Below are 19,227 nucleotides of genomic sequence, written 5' to 3' on the forward strand. Positions count from 1 at the left end.
AATTCACCTGTGAAGCCATCTAATTCTACACTTTTTGTTTGTTGGGAATATTTTTATTACTGATTCAATTTCATTATTGCTAATTGGTCTGTTCATGTATTCTGTTTCTTCCTGGTTCAGTCTTAAAAGATTATACATTTCTAGGAATTTGTCCATTTCTTCTAGGTTGTCCATTTTATTGGTGTATAATTGTTCATAGTAATCTCTTTTAATCCTTTGTATTTCTGTGATATTGGTTGTAACTTTTCCTTTTTCATTTCTTATTTTATTGATTCAGGCCCTCTTTCTTTCTTTCTTTTTTTTTTTTTTTGATGAGTCTGGCTGAAGGTTGTCAATTTTGTTCATCTTTTCAAAGGACCAACTCTATGGTTTGTTTGTTTTTTTTATATCTTTATTGGAGTATAATTGCTTTACAATGGTGTGTTAGTTTCTGCTTTATAACAAAGTGAATCAGCTATACATATACATATATCCCCATATCTCCTCCCTCTTACATCTCCCTCCCACCCTCCCTATCCCACCCCTCTAGGTGTTTCTATGGTTTTTTACATCTCTATTTCATTTATGATTTTATTTATGATTTCTTTCCTTGTACTAACTTTGGGTTTGTTTTTTTTTTTTCTACAGTAAGTCCCCTACATACGAACCTTCAAGTTGCAGACTTTCAAAGATGTGAATGTGCGTTCACATGTCCAATCACGTAAGTTAGTTCACGTGTCTGGTGTACACTGTCACATGCATGCATCCTCTACAAGTGGTTGTGCTTTTGTGTACTTTAGTGTACAGTACTTTATAGAGTACAGTATCTTTATTTCAAGCCCAGGATGTCTGGAAGCAAGAGTAAAAGCAGCAATGATGTAGCTGGTACTGTACTGTACTTTTCATGGTACTGTACTGTAAGATTAAATTTTTTTTTTATTTTTTGAGTTCATTTGGTATGTGTTATTTGTGTGAAAAGTATTATAAACCTATTACAGTACAGTACTATATAGCCTATCGTGTTAGTTGGGTACCTAGGCTAATTTTGTTGGACTTACAAACAAATTAGACTCATGAACGCACTCTTGGAACAGAACTCGTTCGTGTGTAGGGGACTTACTGTAGTTCCTTTAAGTGTAGGGTTAGGTTGTTTATTTGAGATTTCTCTTGTTTCCTGAGGTAGACTTGTATCACTATAAACTTCTCTCTTAGAACTGCTCTTGCTGCATCCCATAGATTTGGATCATTGTGTTTTCATTTTCATTTATCTCCAGGTATTTGCTTACTTCTTCTTTGATTTTTTTCAGTAATCTATTGGTTGTTTAGTAGCATATCATTTAGTCTCCACATGTTAGTGTTTTTTTCTTTCTTTTCTTTTCTTTTTTTTTTTGGCTGCGCAGCTTGTGGGATCTTAATTCCCCAACCAGGGATCAAACCCAGGCCCTCAGCAGTGAGAGCAGAGTCCTAACCATTTGACTGCCAGGGAATTCCCTACAGTTTTTTTCTTGTATTTGCATTGTGGCTGGAAAAGATGCTTGATATGATTTCAGCCTTCTTAAAGTTTACTGAGACTTGTTTTGTGGCCTAGCATATGATCTGTCCTGGAGAATGTTCCATGTATGCTTTAAAAGAATGCATATACTGCTGCTTTTGGACAGAATGTTCTATATATATCCATTAAGTTCATCTCATCTAATATGTCATTTAAGGACAGTATTTCCTTATTGATTTTCTGTCTAGATGATTTGCCCATTCATGTAAGTGGGGTGTTAAAGTCCCCTACTATTGTGTTACTGTCAATTTCTCCCTTTATGTCTGTTAATATTTGCATTATGTATTTAAGTGCTCCGATGTTGGGTGTGTATATATTTACAATTTGTTTTTGAAAGACTAAAATTGTCACTTGGAAATAAAGTGCCTCCCAGGGCACACAGAAATAGGTTGAGAACACAATGGTTGGAGAGGGAGGAGCTGTAAATACAGCAACCTACACACCACACATCTCAGAGGAACAGGCTCCCGCACACATGGACTTCATAATACCAGATGGTCTATTTGTTCACAATATTAAAGGGCATCTAGAATTAGCTACAGTAAGGGATAAAAAGTTGTCTGAAGAATGGACACAGAAAGGCTATGTCTGAAGATGACCTGTCACTTGGGAGGGTGGAGCTGCTGGGCCTTCCTTTTGACCACTGTCTTGCAAAAAGTGCAGAAGAAGGAGAGGTGGCTTTAGTCATCTGCCATCATTCCTTTCACTGGGTCCTTTTGCCTTGTCTCATCCAGCTGTCTCTTAATCTCTTCTTCCATCCTTTGAATGCTATCCATAGTCAGGTCAACCCACTTATTGAGCCAACAGAACAGCTGCCTGTGGAAGTTTGTAAACAGACACCTCTCTTACTTATGTATAAAGTTTTCCACTTTGTTCTGCAGGCCCCACCACTTGAACTTGACAGTAACCATTTTGTATGTATGAATGTATGGGTAGTCTTTCTGATTTACAAGTTCTTGCTTCCAGTTGGGGCTCAAGGGTTCTCAGCCTGTTTTGATAGGTTTAAATTTTGCTGGGTCTTCCTCTACCTTGAAATCCTTTCTAAGTACTTGGTTTTGATCTGCAGTGTCTATATATATGGCTTCCACATGTTTTCATGCCTCAGGTTCCAGTTTATGCACATTCTCCTGGGTGCCAAGATATGGTTTGTGCCAGGTTTCAATTTTAATCAGAAAGTCTTCTTTCATGTACTCATTTGTAATAACAGTTCAGCAATAAGGGTAGGAGGGTAGGCATTCCATGCTTTTTCATGTATATTCATGGCTCCCTCTGGGGCCAGCATTTGAACAAACATGGGCACTTTGCTCTGTAAGTGGTAGATATTGTGTGTTTACTAGCCTTTCTCACTGTCCTTCTCATAGGGCTCATTCACCAGGACCTCTATGCCTTTACCACCACCAGTTTCATTTTTGTTGACCTCAGCCACAGAATACAGCTACCCCACTTGATACTCTTCCACAGCCACAGGTAAGATGACTTGATACTCCTTGAGCAGCACCATGTTGCTTCACGGCTAGGCAGCTGCCCACTGCCCACCCAGCCTCCTGCCTGCTTCCCAGTGGCCACTCTCCCCATGGCCTGGCCCAGTCTGGCTGCCTGTGCACCTTCCTTGTGGTCTGCTCTGTCCCTGCCACTCTTGCTGCAATCACTGGTTGGCTTCCGCCATCGCAGCCTCGCTGCCTCCTATGTCACTGCTGGTGCTGCCCAGAGCTCCAGTTCTGCCTACAATTATTATATCTTCTTCTTGGACTGACACTTGATCATTATGTGGTATCCTTCTTTGTCTCTTGTCACAGTCTCTTTAAAATAGACTTTAAGTCTATTTTGTCTGATATAAATATCACTACCCCAGCTTTCTTTTCATTTCCATTTACATGGAAAGCCTTTTCCCAATCTCTCACTTCCAGTCTGTGTATGTCTTTAGATCTGAAATGAGTCTCTTGTAAGGAACATATATATGGGCCTTGTTTTTGTATCATTCAACCACTCTATATCTTTTGATTGGAGCACTTAGTTCCTTTACATTTAAAGTAATTGTTGATAGCTTTGTACTTACTGCCACTCTGTTAATTGTTTGGGGGTTATTTTTGTACTTCTTTTTTGCTCCTTTCTTCTTTTGTTCTCTTCCCTTGTGATTTGATGACTATTTATAGTGTTATGTTTGGAATCCTTTCTTTTTTGTGTATCTATATAGATTTTTAGTTTGTACTTACCATAAGGTTTATATATAGAAATATATGTGAGTGTATAATTATTTTAAGTTGCTTATCTCTTAAGTCTGAACACATTTTAACAACCCTGCATTTTTACTCTCCCCACCTTTACTGTTTTTGACATCATATTTTGCATCTTTTTGTTTTGTGTACCCCTTGACTACTTATTGAGAATATAGATGATTTTACTACTTCTGTCTTTTGACCTTCCTACTAGCTTTATACATGGTTGATTTACTATCTTTATTGTATATTCGCTTTTATCAATGAGATTTTTCCTCTGTAATTTTCATGTTCTAGTTGTGGCCTTTTGTTTTGTTTTGTTTTGTTTTTTTGCTTAGAGAGTTCCCTTTAACATTTCTTGTAAAGCTGGCTTGGTTGTGCTGAACTCTTTTAGTTTTTGCTTGTCTGTAAAACTTTTGATCTCTCCATCAAATCTGAATGAAAGCCTTGCTGGGTAGAGTATTCCTGATTGGAGGTTTTTCCTTTCATCACTTTAAAGTGGGTGGCTGTGCAGCTGGGGATCCTGGATCTAGTGTCCACCTGCTGGTAGGCAGGACAGGTTCCTGACATGGCTGGCTGCAGGGTCCTGGGTGTCCCAAAGCTGGCGCTGGCCCACTGATGAATGGGGCTCAGTCTCAAGGGTGGCTGGCTGAGGGGTCCAAGGTGTCTCAGAGCTGGTGGTGTAAACCTGCTGGAGGGCAGGGCCAGGGCCCTTGGGGTCCCAGGGCTACTGCTGGCCCACTGGTAGGTGGAGCCAGTTCCCAGGGTTTCTGGCTGCAGAGCCCTGGGGGACCAGAGCTGGTGTCAGCCACTGGTCTGTGGGGCCAGATCTTGAGCAGCTGGTTCAGGGGCCCAGGGTTTCCCAGAGTTGTCCTGCTGGTGGGTAGGGCCAGGGCCCAAGGGTCTCAGGGCTGGTGCTGGGTGCTTGTAGGTGGGCTGTGTCCTGACACAGCAAGATGCAGGACTGCGTTTGTCCTGGGGCTCATGTCTACCCACTGGTGGGAAGGGCTGGGTCCTGAGGCCTCTGGCTATAGGGCCTTGGGGGTCATGAAGCTGGTGCTGGCCTGTTGGTGGGTAGGCTGGGTTCTAACATGGCAAATTGTCATACTTTAGTGGTCCTGGGGCTGATAGCCTGTTAGTGGGCAGGGCTAGGTTCTGGGGTCTCTGGCTGCAGGGTCCTGGAGGGTCCCAGGGTTGGTGCCAACCCTCTAGCAGGTGGAGTCTGGGCCCAGGCTGTCCTGGAGCTATTGCCTGCCCACTGGTGTGTAGAGTTGGGTCCTAAGGTCTCTAGGCTGCAACTCTGGGTGTACCAGAGTTGGTGTTATGCCCACTGCTGAGCAAAGCCAGGTCTCAACAACTAGCTGTTGGGCCTTGGGGCTCCGAGGCTAGTTCTGGTGCACTGATGGGTGGGACCAGATCCTGGGCCCTCTGGTGGGCAGGGTCAGGTACCAGGGCAGCTGGGGGCTCAGGGGTTCCTAAGGCAGCCAATCTGCTAGTGGGTGAGGCTGTGCCTCTGCCTGGCTAACTGCTTGGCCTCAGGCATCCCAGTACTTGTGCCAACATGCTGATGATTAGGGCTGGGTCCCAGCACTAATACGCTAGGAGGACTCAAAAATGGCACTTGTGGGCTTCCTTGCTGGTGCAGTGGTTGAGAGTCTGCCTGCCGATGCAGGGGACGTGGGTTCGTACCCCAGTCCGGGAAGATCCCACATGCCGCGGAGCGGCTAGGCCCGTGAGCCATGGCCGCTGAGCCTGCGCGTCCGGAGCCTGTGCTCCGCAACAGGAGAGGCCACAACAGTGAGAGGCCCGCGTACTGCAAAAAAAAAAAAAAAAAAATGGCACTTGTCAGCACCAGTGTCCTCGTGGTAGAACACATTCCCCATAATGGCTGCAACCAGTGTCTGTGTCCCCAGAGTGAGCTCCAGTTGCTTCCTGTCTCTCCGGGAGGCTCTCCAAGATCAGCAGGTGGATCTGACCCAGGCACCTTTCAAATTACTGCTTCTGCTCTGAATCTTGGAGCGTGTGAGATTTTGTGTGTACCCTTAAAGAGTGGACTCTCTATTTCCTACAGCCCTTTGGCTCTTCCAAAAGTAAGCACCACTGGCTTTCAAAGCCAAACGTTCTGGGGGCTTATCTTCCTCGTGAAAGACCCCCAGGCCTGAAGCTGGGGAGCCCAATGTGGGGTGGACCTCTCACTCCTTGGGGAGAACCTCTGCAATTGTAATTATGCTCCCATTTGTGGGTCGCCCACCCAAGAGTATGAGTTTTGACTATACAGCATTCCTGCCCCTCCTACCCATTTCACTGTGGTTCTTTCTTTATATCTTTAGTTGCAGAAGATCTTTTCTGCTAGTCTCCAGGTCTTTCTCATCAATAATTGCTCTGTAAACAGCTATCATTTTGGTGTGCCTGTGGGAGGAGGTGAGCTCAGGGTCTTCCTACTCTGCCATCTGGGCCACTCTCCCCACGTTTTGTTTTTTTTAACTAGAATTGATGCCATAATTTTTAAATTTTAGTCACTTATTATTTTGTAAGTCATAATATGAGTAGGAAAGATATGTTGTCAGTGTAATAGGACACTAGAAATGAGTGCAATAAGAAAGGCGCTTTTTTTTTTTTTTTTGCGGTTCACGGGCCTCTCACTGTTGTGGTCTCTCCCGTTGCGGAGCACAGGCTCTGGACACGCAGGCTCAGCGGCCATGGCACATGGGCCCAGCTGCTCTGCGGCACGCGAGATCCTCCCGGACCGGGGCACAAAACCACATCCCCTGCATCGGCAGGCGGACTTTCAACCACTGCGCCACCAGGGAAGCCCAAGAAAGGAGCTTTGACATGTATACACTGATGGGGATAAAATTGATGACTAATAAGAACCTGCTGTATAAAAAATAAAATAAAATAATATGTTTTTTAAAAAGGAGCTTTACCTGGAATTAAAATTGCACCCACTACTATTTTCTTTTAATTTTTATTGGAGTATAATTGATTTACAATGTGTTACTTTCAGCAAAGTGAATCAGTTATACATACATATATCCCCTCTTTTTTAGCTTCTTTTCCCATATAGGCCATTACAGAGTATTGGGTAGAGTTCCCTGTGCTGTACAGTAGGTCCTTATTAGTTATCAATTCTATATATAGTAGTGTGTATGTGTCGATCCCAATCTTCCAATTTATCCCTCCCCCTCCTTACCCCCCAGTAAACATAAGTTTATTTTTTACATCTGTAACTCTATTTTTGTTTTATAGATAAGTTCATTTGTAGCCTTTTTTTATATTCCACATATAAGCAATGTCATATGATATTTGTCTTTCTCTGTCTTACTTCATTCAGTATGACAATCTCTAGATCCATCCATGACTTACTTCACTCAGTATGACAATCCCTAGGTCCATCCATGTTGCTGCAAATGGCATTATTTTGTTCTTTTATTTATGGCCAAGTAATATTCCATTGTATATATGTACCACATCTTCTTTATCCATTCCTCTGTTGATGGACACTTAGGTTACTTCCATGTCCTGGCTGTTGTGAATAAGTGCTACAATGAACATTGTGGTACATGACTCTTTTTGAATTATGGCTTTCTCAGGGTATATTCCCAGTAGTGCGATTGCTGGGTCATATGGTAGTTCTATGTTTAGTTTTTTAAGGAACCTCCATACTGTTTTCCATAGTGACGGTATCAATTTACATTCCCACCAACAGTGTAGGAGGGTTCCCTTTTCTCCACACCCTCTCTAGCATTTATTGTTTGTAGATTTTTTTTTCTTTCTTTTTTTTGTGGTACGCAGGCCTCTCACCGTGTGGCCTCTCCCGTTGCGGAGCACAGGCTCCAGACGCGCAGGCTCAGCGGCCATGGCTCACGGGCCTAGCCGCTCCGCGGCATGTGGGATCTTCCCGGAACGGGGCACGAACCCGTGTCCCCTGCATCGGCAGGTGGACTGTCAACCACTGCGCCACCAGGGAAGCCCTGTTTGTAGATTTTTTGATGATAGCCATTCTGACTGGTGTGAGGGGATACCTCATTGTAGGTTTTTTTTTTATTTTTTTTATGCGGTACCTGGGCCTCTCTCACTGTTGTGGCCTCTCCCGCTGCGGAGCACAGGCTCTGGACGCACAGGCTCAGCGGCCATGGCTCACGGGCCCAGCTGCTCCGCGGCATGTGGGATCCTCCCGGACCGGGGCATGAACCCGTGTCCCCTGCATCGGCAGGCGGACTCTCAACCACTGCGCCACCAGGGAAGCCCCTCATTGTAGTTTTGATTTTCATTTCTCTAATAATTAGTGATGTTGAGCATCTTTTCATGTGCCTCTTGGCCATCTGCATGTCTTCCTTGGTGAAATGTCTATTTAGGTTTTCCACCCATTTTTTAACTGGATTGTTTGTTTTTCTGATATTGAGCTACATGAGCTGTTTGTATATTTAGGAGATTAATCCTTTGTCTGTTGTTTCATTTGCAAATATTTTCTCCCATTCTGAGGGTTGTCTTTTTTGTCTTGTTTAGGTTTCCTTTGCTGTGTAAAAGCTTTTAAGTTTAATTAAGTCCCATTTGTTTATTTTTGTTTTTATTTCTTTTACTCTAGGAGGTGGGCCAATAAAGATCTTGCTGTGATTTATGTCAAAGAGTGTTTTTCCTAGTTTTCCTCTGAAAGTTTTATAGTGTCTGGTCGTACATTTAAGTCCTTAATCCATTTGGAGTTTATTTTTGTGCATGGTGTTAGGGAGTGTTCTAATTTCATTCTTTTACATGTAGCTGTTCAGTTTTCCCAGCAGCACTTATTGAAGAGGCTGTCTTTTCTCCATTGTATTTTCTTGCCTCCTATGTCATAAATTAGGTGCCCATATGTGCATGGGTTTATCTCTGGGCATTCTATCCTGTACCATTGCTCTATATTTCTGTTTTTGTGCCAGTACCATACTGTCTTGATTACTGTAGCTTTATGGTATAGTTTGAAGTCAGGGAGCCTGATTCCTCCAACTCCGTTTTTCTTTCTCAAGATTGCTTTGGCTATTTGGGGTCTTTTGTGTTTCCATATGAATTGTAAGATTTTTTGTTCTAATTCTGTGAAGAATGCCATGGGTAGTTTGATAGGGATTGCATTGAATCTGTAGATTGCTTTGGTTAGTATAGTCATTTTCACAATATTGATTCTACCAATCCAAGAACATAGTATATTTCTCCATCTGTTTATGTCATCTTTGATTTCTTTCATCAGTGTTTTATAGTTTTCTGAGTACAGTCTTTCTCCTCCTTAGGCAGGTTTATTCCTAGGTATTTTATTCTTTTTGTTGCAGTAGTAAATGGGAGTGTTTCCTTAAGTTCTCTTTCTGATTTTTTGTTGTTGGTGTATAGGAATGCCAGAGATTTCTGTGCATTAATTTTGTATCCTGCAACTTTACCAAATTCATTGATTCATTCTAGTAGTGTTCTGGTAGCATTTTTAGGATTTTCTATGTATAGTATCATGTCATTGGCAAATAGTTACAGTTTTACTTCTTCTTTTCCAATTTGTATTCCTTTTATTTCTTTTTCTTCTCTGATTGCTGTGGCTAGGACTTCCAAAACTATGTTGAATAAGAGTGGCGAGAGTGAACATCCTTGTCTTGTTCCTGATCTTAGTGGAAATGCTTTCAGTTTTTCACTATTGGGTATGATGCTTTCTGTGGGTTTGTCATATATGGCCTTTATTATGTTAAGGTAGGTTCCCTCTATGCCCATTATCTGGAGAGTTTTTATCATAAATGGGTGTTGAATTTTGTCAAAAGCTTTTTCTGCATCTATTGAAATGATCGTATGGTTTTCATTCCTTAATTTGTTAATGCGGTGTATCATATTGATTGAGAAAAATAACATTTTTAAAAATGAAGGATAAAGGCCACTTTTTCTTAGTAGCTTACTCAAGCAGATTATCTCAGTGATAAATTAAAACCCTTGAATGGTCTGAATCTATCACTTTTGGTCTAAACTTACAACATTTAATGTTAAAGGTAGGAGTCATTTCCCATTTAGCCTCCCTCTCAGTTCAGTTCAATCAAGCTGTGCTACAGAAACTGACTTACACTCTGCTTATGAGCCCAACTGTTAACTCCAAGTTCTACTCTTCTTACCCTGTCAGTCTCACCCTCCTAGGTAATTCAAAGGGCAGAACAATCAAATAGGCTGCTATGATTGTTAAAAGCCCAAGCCACCTTATGCAGACAAGTAAGTTCCACCACTCCTGAATGGACCTTGTATTAATTATGGTAAATATTCCTAGCTGCTGTTACCTAATCCCTGAAATCTCAGTGGATTTAAAACCGTGCAACTGAGATCGGGACTTGAACCCAGCAAAAACCCAGATTGAGACTTGAGCCCATGGGCCGGGACTCGAACCCAGGCAAAAACAGGATTGGGACTCAAACCCAGGGTTTTTTAACTGAGATCACACACCTGGTCTCAGGACTTAATGAAGCTCGGGTTCTTTTTTTAAAATTTATTTATTTGGGGCTGTGTTGGGTCTTCATTGCTGCGCATGGGCTTTCTCTAGATGTGGCGAGCAGGGGCTACTCTTCGTTGTGGTGCGTGGGCTTCTCATTGCGGTGGCTTCTCATGTTGAGGAGCATGGGCTCTAGGCACGTGGGCTTCAGTAGTTGTGGCTCGCGGGCTCTAGAGTACAGACTCAGTCATTATGGCGCATGGGCTTAGTTGCCCCGCAGCATGTGGGATCTTCCTGGACCAGAAATTGAACCTGTTTCCCCTGCATTGGCAGGCAGATTCTTATCCACTGCGCCACCAGGGAAGCCTGAAGCTTGGATTCTTGTTGTCTTGTCACAGAAAGAATTCAGTGAGAGACAAAGTGATTGGTAAGAAGTGGATTTACTTAGAGAGAAACACACTACACAGACAGAGCATGGGCCATCTCAGAAGGCAAGAGTGGCCCTCAGGGTATGGGGTTGTCAGTTTTTATAGGGGTGGGTAATTTCATAGGCTAATGAGTGGGAGGAGTATTCCAGCTATTTTGGAGAAGGGGTGGGGATTCCAAAAATTAGGCCAGCACCTACTTTTTGACCTTTATGGTCAGCCTTGGAACTGTCATGGCACCTGTGAGTGTGTCATTTAGCTTGCTGATGTGTTACAATGAGCGTATCCTGAGGCTTAAGGTCTAGTGAACTTGTCCGCCTTCTTGGACCTGTTGGTTCTAATCAGTTTATATTGTGTCCTCGGGCTATGTCATTCTTTTAAAAGTTGTGCCCTGCCCCCTCCCCTCCTGTTTTAGCTTAACAAATTCTGATGTGGGTCAGGAATAATGAGGACTCTGCCCCATTCATTCAGGGATTCAAGCTCCTTCCATCAAACAGCTCATTGTCCTCTGCTGGATCCTTTCTGCATTTTGCCAAGACAAAGGAAAAGAGAAAGCATGGGGGATAAATAGCATGGGAGATTTTTCTGGGGCTTGAAATGGCATACATCAGTTCCTCACACATCTCACTGACCAGACTATAGGCACATGCCCCCACATAGCTGAAGGGATGCAGGGAAACGTAACTTAGCTATATGCTAAGGAAAAGAGGATGTTTGTTATCTATTGCTATGTAACAAATTATCCCCAAACTTAGTGGCTTAAAACAATCCTTTGTTATCTCTTAATTTCTGTGGGGTAGGGATTTGGGAGACCAGTCAGGTGGTTCTGCCTTGGAGTCTCTCATGAGGTTGCGGTCATCTGAAGGCTTGACTGGAGCTGGAGGATCTACTTCCAGGGTGGTTTATTCATAGCTGACATGTTAACTCTGGCTGCTGGCAGGAGGCCTCAGTTCCTCCCAACATAGGCTTTCCCACTGGGCTGCCTGCGTGTCCTTGGCCATAGCAGCTGGCTTCCCCCAAAGTGAGCAATCCAAGAGAACAAGGTATATAAGCCACAAGCCCTTTGTGACCCACTACACAAGGGTGTGGATGCTAGGAGAGGATGTCTGTGGGCTATCTTGTAAATTGGCTACCACCTGAGGTTTGGTGAATATCTGACACAAGTCTGTTTCAGGCAGTTTGATACTGTGATTTATGGTAAGAAATATATATTTGGTCTTCATCTCCCTTTCTGGCACAGAGCTCCTAAAACCCTTGTAATTATCCTAAGTGATAAGAGGGATAAATGTATCTTTTGTTATGTTATGTTAATGAGGTGACTTTTGGACCACCCTTAGGTAACCTAAGGGAATCAACCCCTTGATTGGAACTTTCAGCCCCACCCAGCAACCTCAGGGAGGGGGAAAAGGGCTGGAAGTTGAATTCATTTCCAATGGCCAATGATTTAATCAATCGTGCCTATGCAGTGAAGCCTCCATAAAACCCAAAAGAACATTTTTCAGAGATTCCAGGTTGGTGAATACGTGATTTGGGGAGAGTGGTGCACTGAAAGAAAGCATGGAAGCTCCTGGCCCTTCCCCATACTTTGTGCTATGTATCTCTTATCTGGCTGCTTCTGAATTATATCCTTTTCTAATAAATCGCTGATCTAGTAAGCAAAATGTCTGAGCCCTGTGAGCCACTCTAGCAAATTAATTGAAGTCAAGGAAGAGTCTTGAGAATGTGTGATTTACAGCCAGCTGGTCAGAAGTACAGGTAACAACCCGAGCTTGTGAATGGCATCTGAAGTTGGAGGGATAGGGGGATGGCAGTTGTGTAGGACTGAACCCTTAACCTGTGGAATCTGATGTTATCTCTGGGTAGTGTCAGAATTGAATTGAACTGTAGGACGCCCAGCTGGTATCTGGAGAATTAGCGGATGCTGTGTGGGATACTCACCCCCCCCACACACTGAAAATTGAGTCTCAGAACGATTTTAGGCAGAAAGGTCGGACACAATCAGCAAGACAACTTAGCGGTTATCTACCTGATTTATTAGCACTAGTTTGACGAAATCAATGGGAACGTTAATATGCCTAAGGAAACTAGACTCAACCCTCTTATACATAGTACAAATGCTTCTCTCATTATTACATTTTTTACAGTGGCACAAATCCCTCCAAAACTCATCCCCCGCCCCAGAACTTCCCTCATAAAAAAGTCATAAAAATACGTAAAGCCATAAAGTATTAGGGGAATAATTTCTTTTATAAATCCTCCTAGGGTGAGAAAGGTTCTTAAAAATATGAACTAAATTAAAAATTGGTACATTAACTATATAAAAATATGAACTAAATTAAAAATGGATACATTAACTATATAAATATTTTAAACACCATAAACAAAGTAAAAAAATGACAGTTGGAAAAAACTCACTTGTAAGACAAATACAGCCAATTTCCCTAATCCACCCCCCCTAAATTTTTTAAGTCACTAATAAAATTAAAAATTTAGAAGAAAAACAATTTGCAATAAAATGTGTCAAAATCTACTAAAATGGCCTTAGGGATTAAAAATGGAAGGAACCCATAAACACAAAGAGAATGAGAGAAGAGACAAAGCAGGCAAGAAGTATTAAATAAATTTTAGAAGCTGGAAAGTGCCTACATGAAGGAAAGCAAAGAAGCAAACCTGTTTGCCCTGCACAAACTTAGAAAGGCTAGGGTGCATGGCAAGACCAAAAAAAAAAAAGTTTTGTTGTCAGCCAACATAAGAACTCAAACCCTGAGATTTCCCCCCAACTCTACACAGCCAGAGTCATGCATAACTTAAAAATTTTTGCTAGTGTGTACATACACATTCACAACAATGAGTTTTCAATTTGGAGAGTTAATTCTAAATAATATATTTTCAAGCCTTTATAATAAATAGCATTAGGTAACAAGGAAACATCATAGTATGGCTTCACATGGTCATCAAAGATTCTGTGACAAATCTACTTTCATCCCTTCCACACTACCCCAGTAGTCCAGGAGAAACACGTGAGCTGGACAAAAAGCATTTTTGCTAGACCCACAACTGTCATTTTCTGGATCAATCACATCACATACTCCTTTGTTCTTAGAAAATAAGAGAATTGGATTAGAAAATCTTCTCCTGGACTAATATTTTACCCTAAAAGGATATTTCAAAGCTAAAGCTAATTTTATGAAATTTTTACATTTGTCTTCAAAGATCAGTCACACCATTATAGCCATGTAAACATGCTGAGTCCTCCGTGGGGAGAAAAAACAAAAACCTCCCAAATTATGAACTCCACCTTCAAACATTCCAACAAATATGTTTTTAAAATAAGTCAAATACAGAATTCAGACCATGCAACAATGTCTTTTATTACGTATGGGTTTTTAAAATTATTTCTGCAATCTCTCCATACACAGGCAAAAAAAAGTATTGTTTTGCATATTGGAACTTGCAGACCTGATCACTGCATAGAGAAGGGAAAATGATCCCTACAATACACTTAACCAGGAGGCCAATTCATCTGTCGACCTCCAAGAACATGGAGATGAACATGATAGACAGACTGTCCCCCATCTGAACCTTCATTCACCACCATTCGATAACCCTTCTTCAGGCCCAGATCAGCAGCACATTTCTTGCCAACAATCATTAAATGTCCAAGAAGCTGAAAAAAAAAAAAAAAGTTTCTTAAGCAATGGTAATTTAGAACTTCTTGTCATCATGTAACAAACTACCAAGTTGAAATATTAAATTAAAAGACTGCCAAACTGAAACAGACTTTGGGCAAATATTTGGAAACACTTTTAATCCTAAAATAATATAATCTACAATTAAAAACCCAGTAAGATTAGGTATTTATTAATTACTAATTTCAATAAACATATTAAAGACAAAAATCTGCTCAACTAAAACAATTTTTAAGGCTTCCCTGTGGTGCAGTTGTTGAGAGTCTGCCTGCCGATGCGGGGGACACGGGTTCGTGCCCCGGTCCAGGAAGATCCCACATGCCGCAGAGTGGCTGGGCCCGTGAGCCATGGCTGTCTGGAGCCTGTGCTCCGCAACGGGAGAGGCCACAACAGTGAGAGGCCCGCGTACCGCAAAAAAAAAAAAAAAATTTTTTAAATCATATTCCAAGTGGTATTTAAGTTTTCTTAATAAGGCACAATACCTTGCTTGCTTGTTACGGGGGAGTGTATCAGTCAGGATAGAATTGGTTATGCTGTGGTAACAAACCACCTCCAAATCTGGTTTACAACGAACATACATTTCTTGTGTTTACTACATCTTCATCACAAGTTGACCAGGCGCTATATTCTACATCTTTTTCACTTTGAAACCCATGCTGATGGAACAGTCTCTGTATGATCACAGTGGCAGAGGCAAGAGAGAACATGGCAAACCGGGTGCTAGCTCTTAAAGTTTCTATTCAAAAGACATGTATCACTTCTGCTTGTACTCATTGGCCAAGTTAAGTCATACGACCAGGCCCAACATCAGTGAGGTCAGAAATATAATGTACCCCTAAATAAAATAGTATTTATGAACAATTATATAATCTACTACAAAGAGCACCAGGAAAAATTTTAATTGAGGCCAGTACCTCCTAGCAAAATCAAATAATTATTTTTCTTTAACGGCATTAACAGAAGAGCCAATGAACCCTCTCCTGTACAATAACACTGTTTCTTACTTAAGGAAAAATTAGTCTCACCAACTAATCCTTGCTTAGAACGCTTTTTTGTTTAAAAATTTGTGGTGATGACTTCTTTTGGGCATCATTCTGGGATTGTTGGTGGGAGTGTAGTTTTGACCACAGAAGGCTAGGAAATGGGTAAGAAAATACACTAATCAGTCAACACTAAAGATACTCCATTTCAAAGGCTGAAAATTAATTTCCTATTTTCCATGCCAAACTATGTCCAATTACATTGCTCAACATAGTATATCAGAGGTTCTGCATAAGACTGAATGAAAATAGTAAGGTTCTCTAATAATAAAAACTCTAAAAATATGGAGCTACATCTAATGTGAATATACATCTTTTCTCTTTATCAAATTCTCAGGGAGAAATGAAAGTCTAAAGATGAAATTTGTTTTGTAAACTTAAGCCCAGAGATCATTTGAATAAAGGAATTAAAATCCAAAAGAAAAAAGAAAAAAAAAGAATTTGTGGTGATAGATGTAAACAAGACTTACTGTGATCATTTTCTTTTTGAAAATAAAAAAATTATTTATTTATTTGGCTACGCCAGGTCTTGGTTGCAGCACTCGGGATCTTCGTTGAGGCATGTGGGATCTACTTCCCTGACTGGGAATTGAACCCAGGCCCCCTGCATTGGGAGTGCAGAGTCTTACCCACTGGACCACCAGGGAAGTCCCACTGTGATCATTTTGTAGTACATACATATATCAAATCATTTTGTTATATACTTAAATCTAATATGTTATATGCCAATTATATCTCATTAAAAAATCAAATTACTTATACATTGCATTGAATCACTGATGATTTTCTGATTTTCCTCAGTAATGCCCTCAGGAAAATGAAAATGTGGTATCACTTTAAAGTCAAAATTTAGTCTCCCAATTTAAAAAGCAAGAAAATTAATGATGTTAGTAAATGTACTTACACTTTCATCGTCATCTTCTGCTGCAGAAATCTGGGATATATGTTTCTTGGGTATCACCAGAAAATGTGTTGGTGCTTGAGGGGAAACATCATGGAAAGCAAGACACTGGAATAAGGGGGGGAGGGGAAATCAAGGTTTTCATATATAATCTTACAGCCTAAACTTATCATTCTTTCACACTAACCCCATGGGAAACACTGTAATAAATGCTAGGAAATCAGAATTGGACACAACACATGTGGTCCTCTGATCCTTTTCATGGAACTTACAGTTTAATGGTATCCTTTTGAATTATAGTTTTGTCCGGGTATATGCCCAGGAGTGAGATTGCTAGATCATATGGTAACTCTATTTTTAGTTTTCTGAGGAACGTCCATACTGTTCTCCATAGTGGCTGCACCAATTTACATTCCCACCAACAGTGTTGGAGGTTCCCTTTTCTCCACACCCTCTCCAGCATTTATTTGTAGACTTTTTGATGATGGCCATTCTGACTGTTGTGAGGTGGTACCTCATTGTAGTTTCGGTTTGCATTTCTCTAATAATTAGTGGTGTTGAGCATCTTTTCATGTGCCTGTGGCCATCTGTATGTCTTCTTTGGAGAAATGTCTCTTCTGCCCGTTTTTCCATTGGGTTGTTTGTTTTTTTGTTGTTGAGTTGTATGAGCTGTTTGTATATTTTGGAAATTAAGCCCTGTGGGTCATATTATTTGCAAATATTTTCTCCCATTCCGTAGGTTGTCTTTTCGGTTTTCTTTTTTTATGGTTTCCTTTGCTGTGCAAAAGCCTGAAGCCTGTAAGTTTGATTAGGTCCCATTTGTTTATTTTTGCTTTTATTTCTATTGCCTTGGGAGACTGACCTAAGAAAACATTGGTACAATTTATGTCAGAGAATGTTTTGCCTGTGTTCTCTTCCAGGAGTTTTATGGTGTCATGTCTTATGTTTAAGTCTTTAAACATAAGCCATTTAAGCCATTTTGAGTTTATTTTTGTGCATGGTGTGAGGGTGTGTTCTAACTTAATTGATTTATATGCAGCTATCCAACTTTCCCAGCGCCACTTAAAGGAAATCTTTTGATTCATGTCCCCACCTTCCCTAGGTCAGGAGTCCTGGTTGTGCAATTTGGTTTTTTTCCTTTATGGCGGTGATCACTTTTGTAATGAGAAATTTGCTGATATTTGACCAACACCGATTTCTTCCAACTTTACTGAATTACTTAATAAATATATCTATTCTGTTTTGTAGAAATGAAGAGCGTAAGTAACATTTAGACAAATTACATACCACTTGAATGGTTTTGAATCTCTTGTTCTCTACTGAAGGTGGAAGCTGTTTAATAGAACCTATCCCAGCGTAACTGTCTCAGGAGTTATTCTACTTGGTACTCTGTACAAAAATGCTGTATCATTTAGATTGCTTCATGCTGTTACACCTTGGAACTTTGATGGCTCAAAAGTCAGTATTTCAACGATCATTTATTAAAAGAAACTTAAAATATTTTTAAAGAAATACACATTACCTACAACAAAAGAACTCCCCTAACGGACAAATAAAGATATTTATATAAATTCACCTCGAGGTAGGTGTTCTGAATCTAAGAACGCTACTAGTAGCATAAAATCTTTCCTTATATTCCATATTTCATAAAGCTAATTTATTAAAATTCACAAACCTTGTATCTAAATCAGCCAACCTGTCCAGCTTTATGTGAGATCCATAAATATAACCGCCCACTAAATATTTTATACAAGATGTCTCGAAGTCAAATGAACTCGGCCTTTATAAAACAGTTTCACCTAGAGTGAAGTCAACAAAAACGACATTCTTAATCCCTTGGCATAAAATTGCTTCCTGAAAATATAAAAGGAACCATTCTTCCCGGGAGGGGCCAAAGGAAAGCAAATCCCAGATGCAGGCCCACTCTCATCTCAGGAGTCCTAGGCCCGAGAATGGGCGGCGGGGGTGGGTCCGGGTGGCGTTGGCTAGCGGCCCTCGCCCAGGCCCAGCGCGTCTGTGCCGCCCCCAGGCCGTTCGCCCCCGGCCCTCTAGCGCAAGGCGGCGGGGAGAGGCGCCCGGGAGCTCCCGGGCAGGCCGGCTGTGCGCGGGAGATCGCGGAGATTGGGCCCGAGTCAGGGTGCGATCGGGTTTCTGCCTGTCAGGCAGAGCGCGGGCGAGATTGTCAGATTCCTGATACAGGAGAGGTCCGAGGCAGTCGGGGAGCAGGCGAGCGCTCATGCCGAGGACCCGGCGCGCCCACAACAAGCACCCAGACCCCGCAGCGCGGGCCCGCGGGCGCCCGGCGGCCTGGCCAGCGCTCCGGGCTGATAACGCGTAACCGGAGCGCAGGCACGCGCCGGCCGGCCGCCTCGGAACGGCCGCGGCCCAGCCCGCTGGCTGTGGGCCCGAGGCAGAGGCCGCGCGAGGCGGCCCGCTGCCTTCCCTTCTCCGCGGCGCACCCCCACCCCGACTCTTCCCTTCCCTTCCCTTCCCGCTACGGGAAACCCGCGTGTCCACAGGCGGCTGCCCCGCCTCAGCCCACGAGCGAGGCGGCGCCCGGTGCCTACCTGGTCATCCTCATAAATGATTTTGGCTGGGATTTCCTTGCGAATGATCTTCCCGAAGATCGTGTCGCCACCAGGCCGAGCGGCCTGAGCCTTAGCGATCTCATCTGCCATCTCGGCCTCCCTCCCGCGCGGCTGGCCGGGGAGAAGGTCGGGAGGAGGGAGGAGCCGTGGACGCTGGCAGAGGGCGGGAGCTGGCGGCCAAGCCCGCTAGGGGACCGCTGCTCTCTTGCTCCGGCAGCTCGTGCGCGTGCGCACTGGCGACGTGCGCTGGGCTGCTGCGGGCGCGCGGCAGCTCTAGGGGAATCGCTGGGCGCGACTAAGCTGGAGGGCGGTTCCTGATTGGAGGCCCGGGGGTTCCGCACCAAGGTCGTTTTTCTTCCTTTCTTGTCTCTCGGGGAGCGGTGTTACTGCAGTAAGCCCTTTGCTTAACTTATGGA

At 42.6% G+C, this 19,227-nt stretch overlaps 1 protein-coding gene, 1 non-coding gene and 1 pseudogene across 2 annotated transcripts; all 3 read right to left on the bottom strand.

Moving 5' to 3' along the window:
* Positions 1–1,550: 1,550 nt before the first annotated feature.
* Positions 1,551–3,032, bottom strand: LOC115860281 (phosphatidylinositol transfer protein alpha isoform pseudogene; annotated as a pseudogene).
* Positions 3,033–12,604: 9,572 nt separating this feature from the next.
* HINT1 (histidine triad nucleotide binding protein 1) lies at positions 12,605–19,035 on the bottom strand. Its single transcript, XM_030869727.3, has 3 exons — positions 18,791–19,035; positions 16,227–16,331; positions 12,605–14,260 (listed from the first exon to the last, which is right to left on the bottom strand). The coding sequence occupies exons 1-3, from the start codon at positions 18,899–18,901 to the stop codon at positions 14,096–14,098; spliced, it is 381 nt and encodes a 126-aa protein (XP_030725587.1). The 5' UTR covers positions 18,902–19,035; the 3' UTR covers positions 12,605–14,095.
* Positions 15,897–15,969, bottom strand: TRNAG-CCC (transfer RNA glycine (anticodon CCC)). Its single transcript has one exon. It is a non-coding gene; the product is annotated as a tRNA-Gly (tRNA).
* Positions 19,036–19,227: the final 192 nt, after the last annotated feature.

The sequence above is a fragment of the Globicephala melas genome, chromosome 3 (assembly GCF_963455315.2).
Source record: "Globicephala melas chromosome 3, mGloMel1.2, whole genome shotgun sequence".
NCBI classification, from domain to species: domain Eukaryota; kingdom Metazoa; phylum Chordata; class Mammalia; order Artiodactyla; family Delphinidae; genus Globicephala; species Globicephala melas.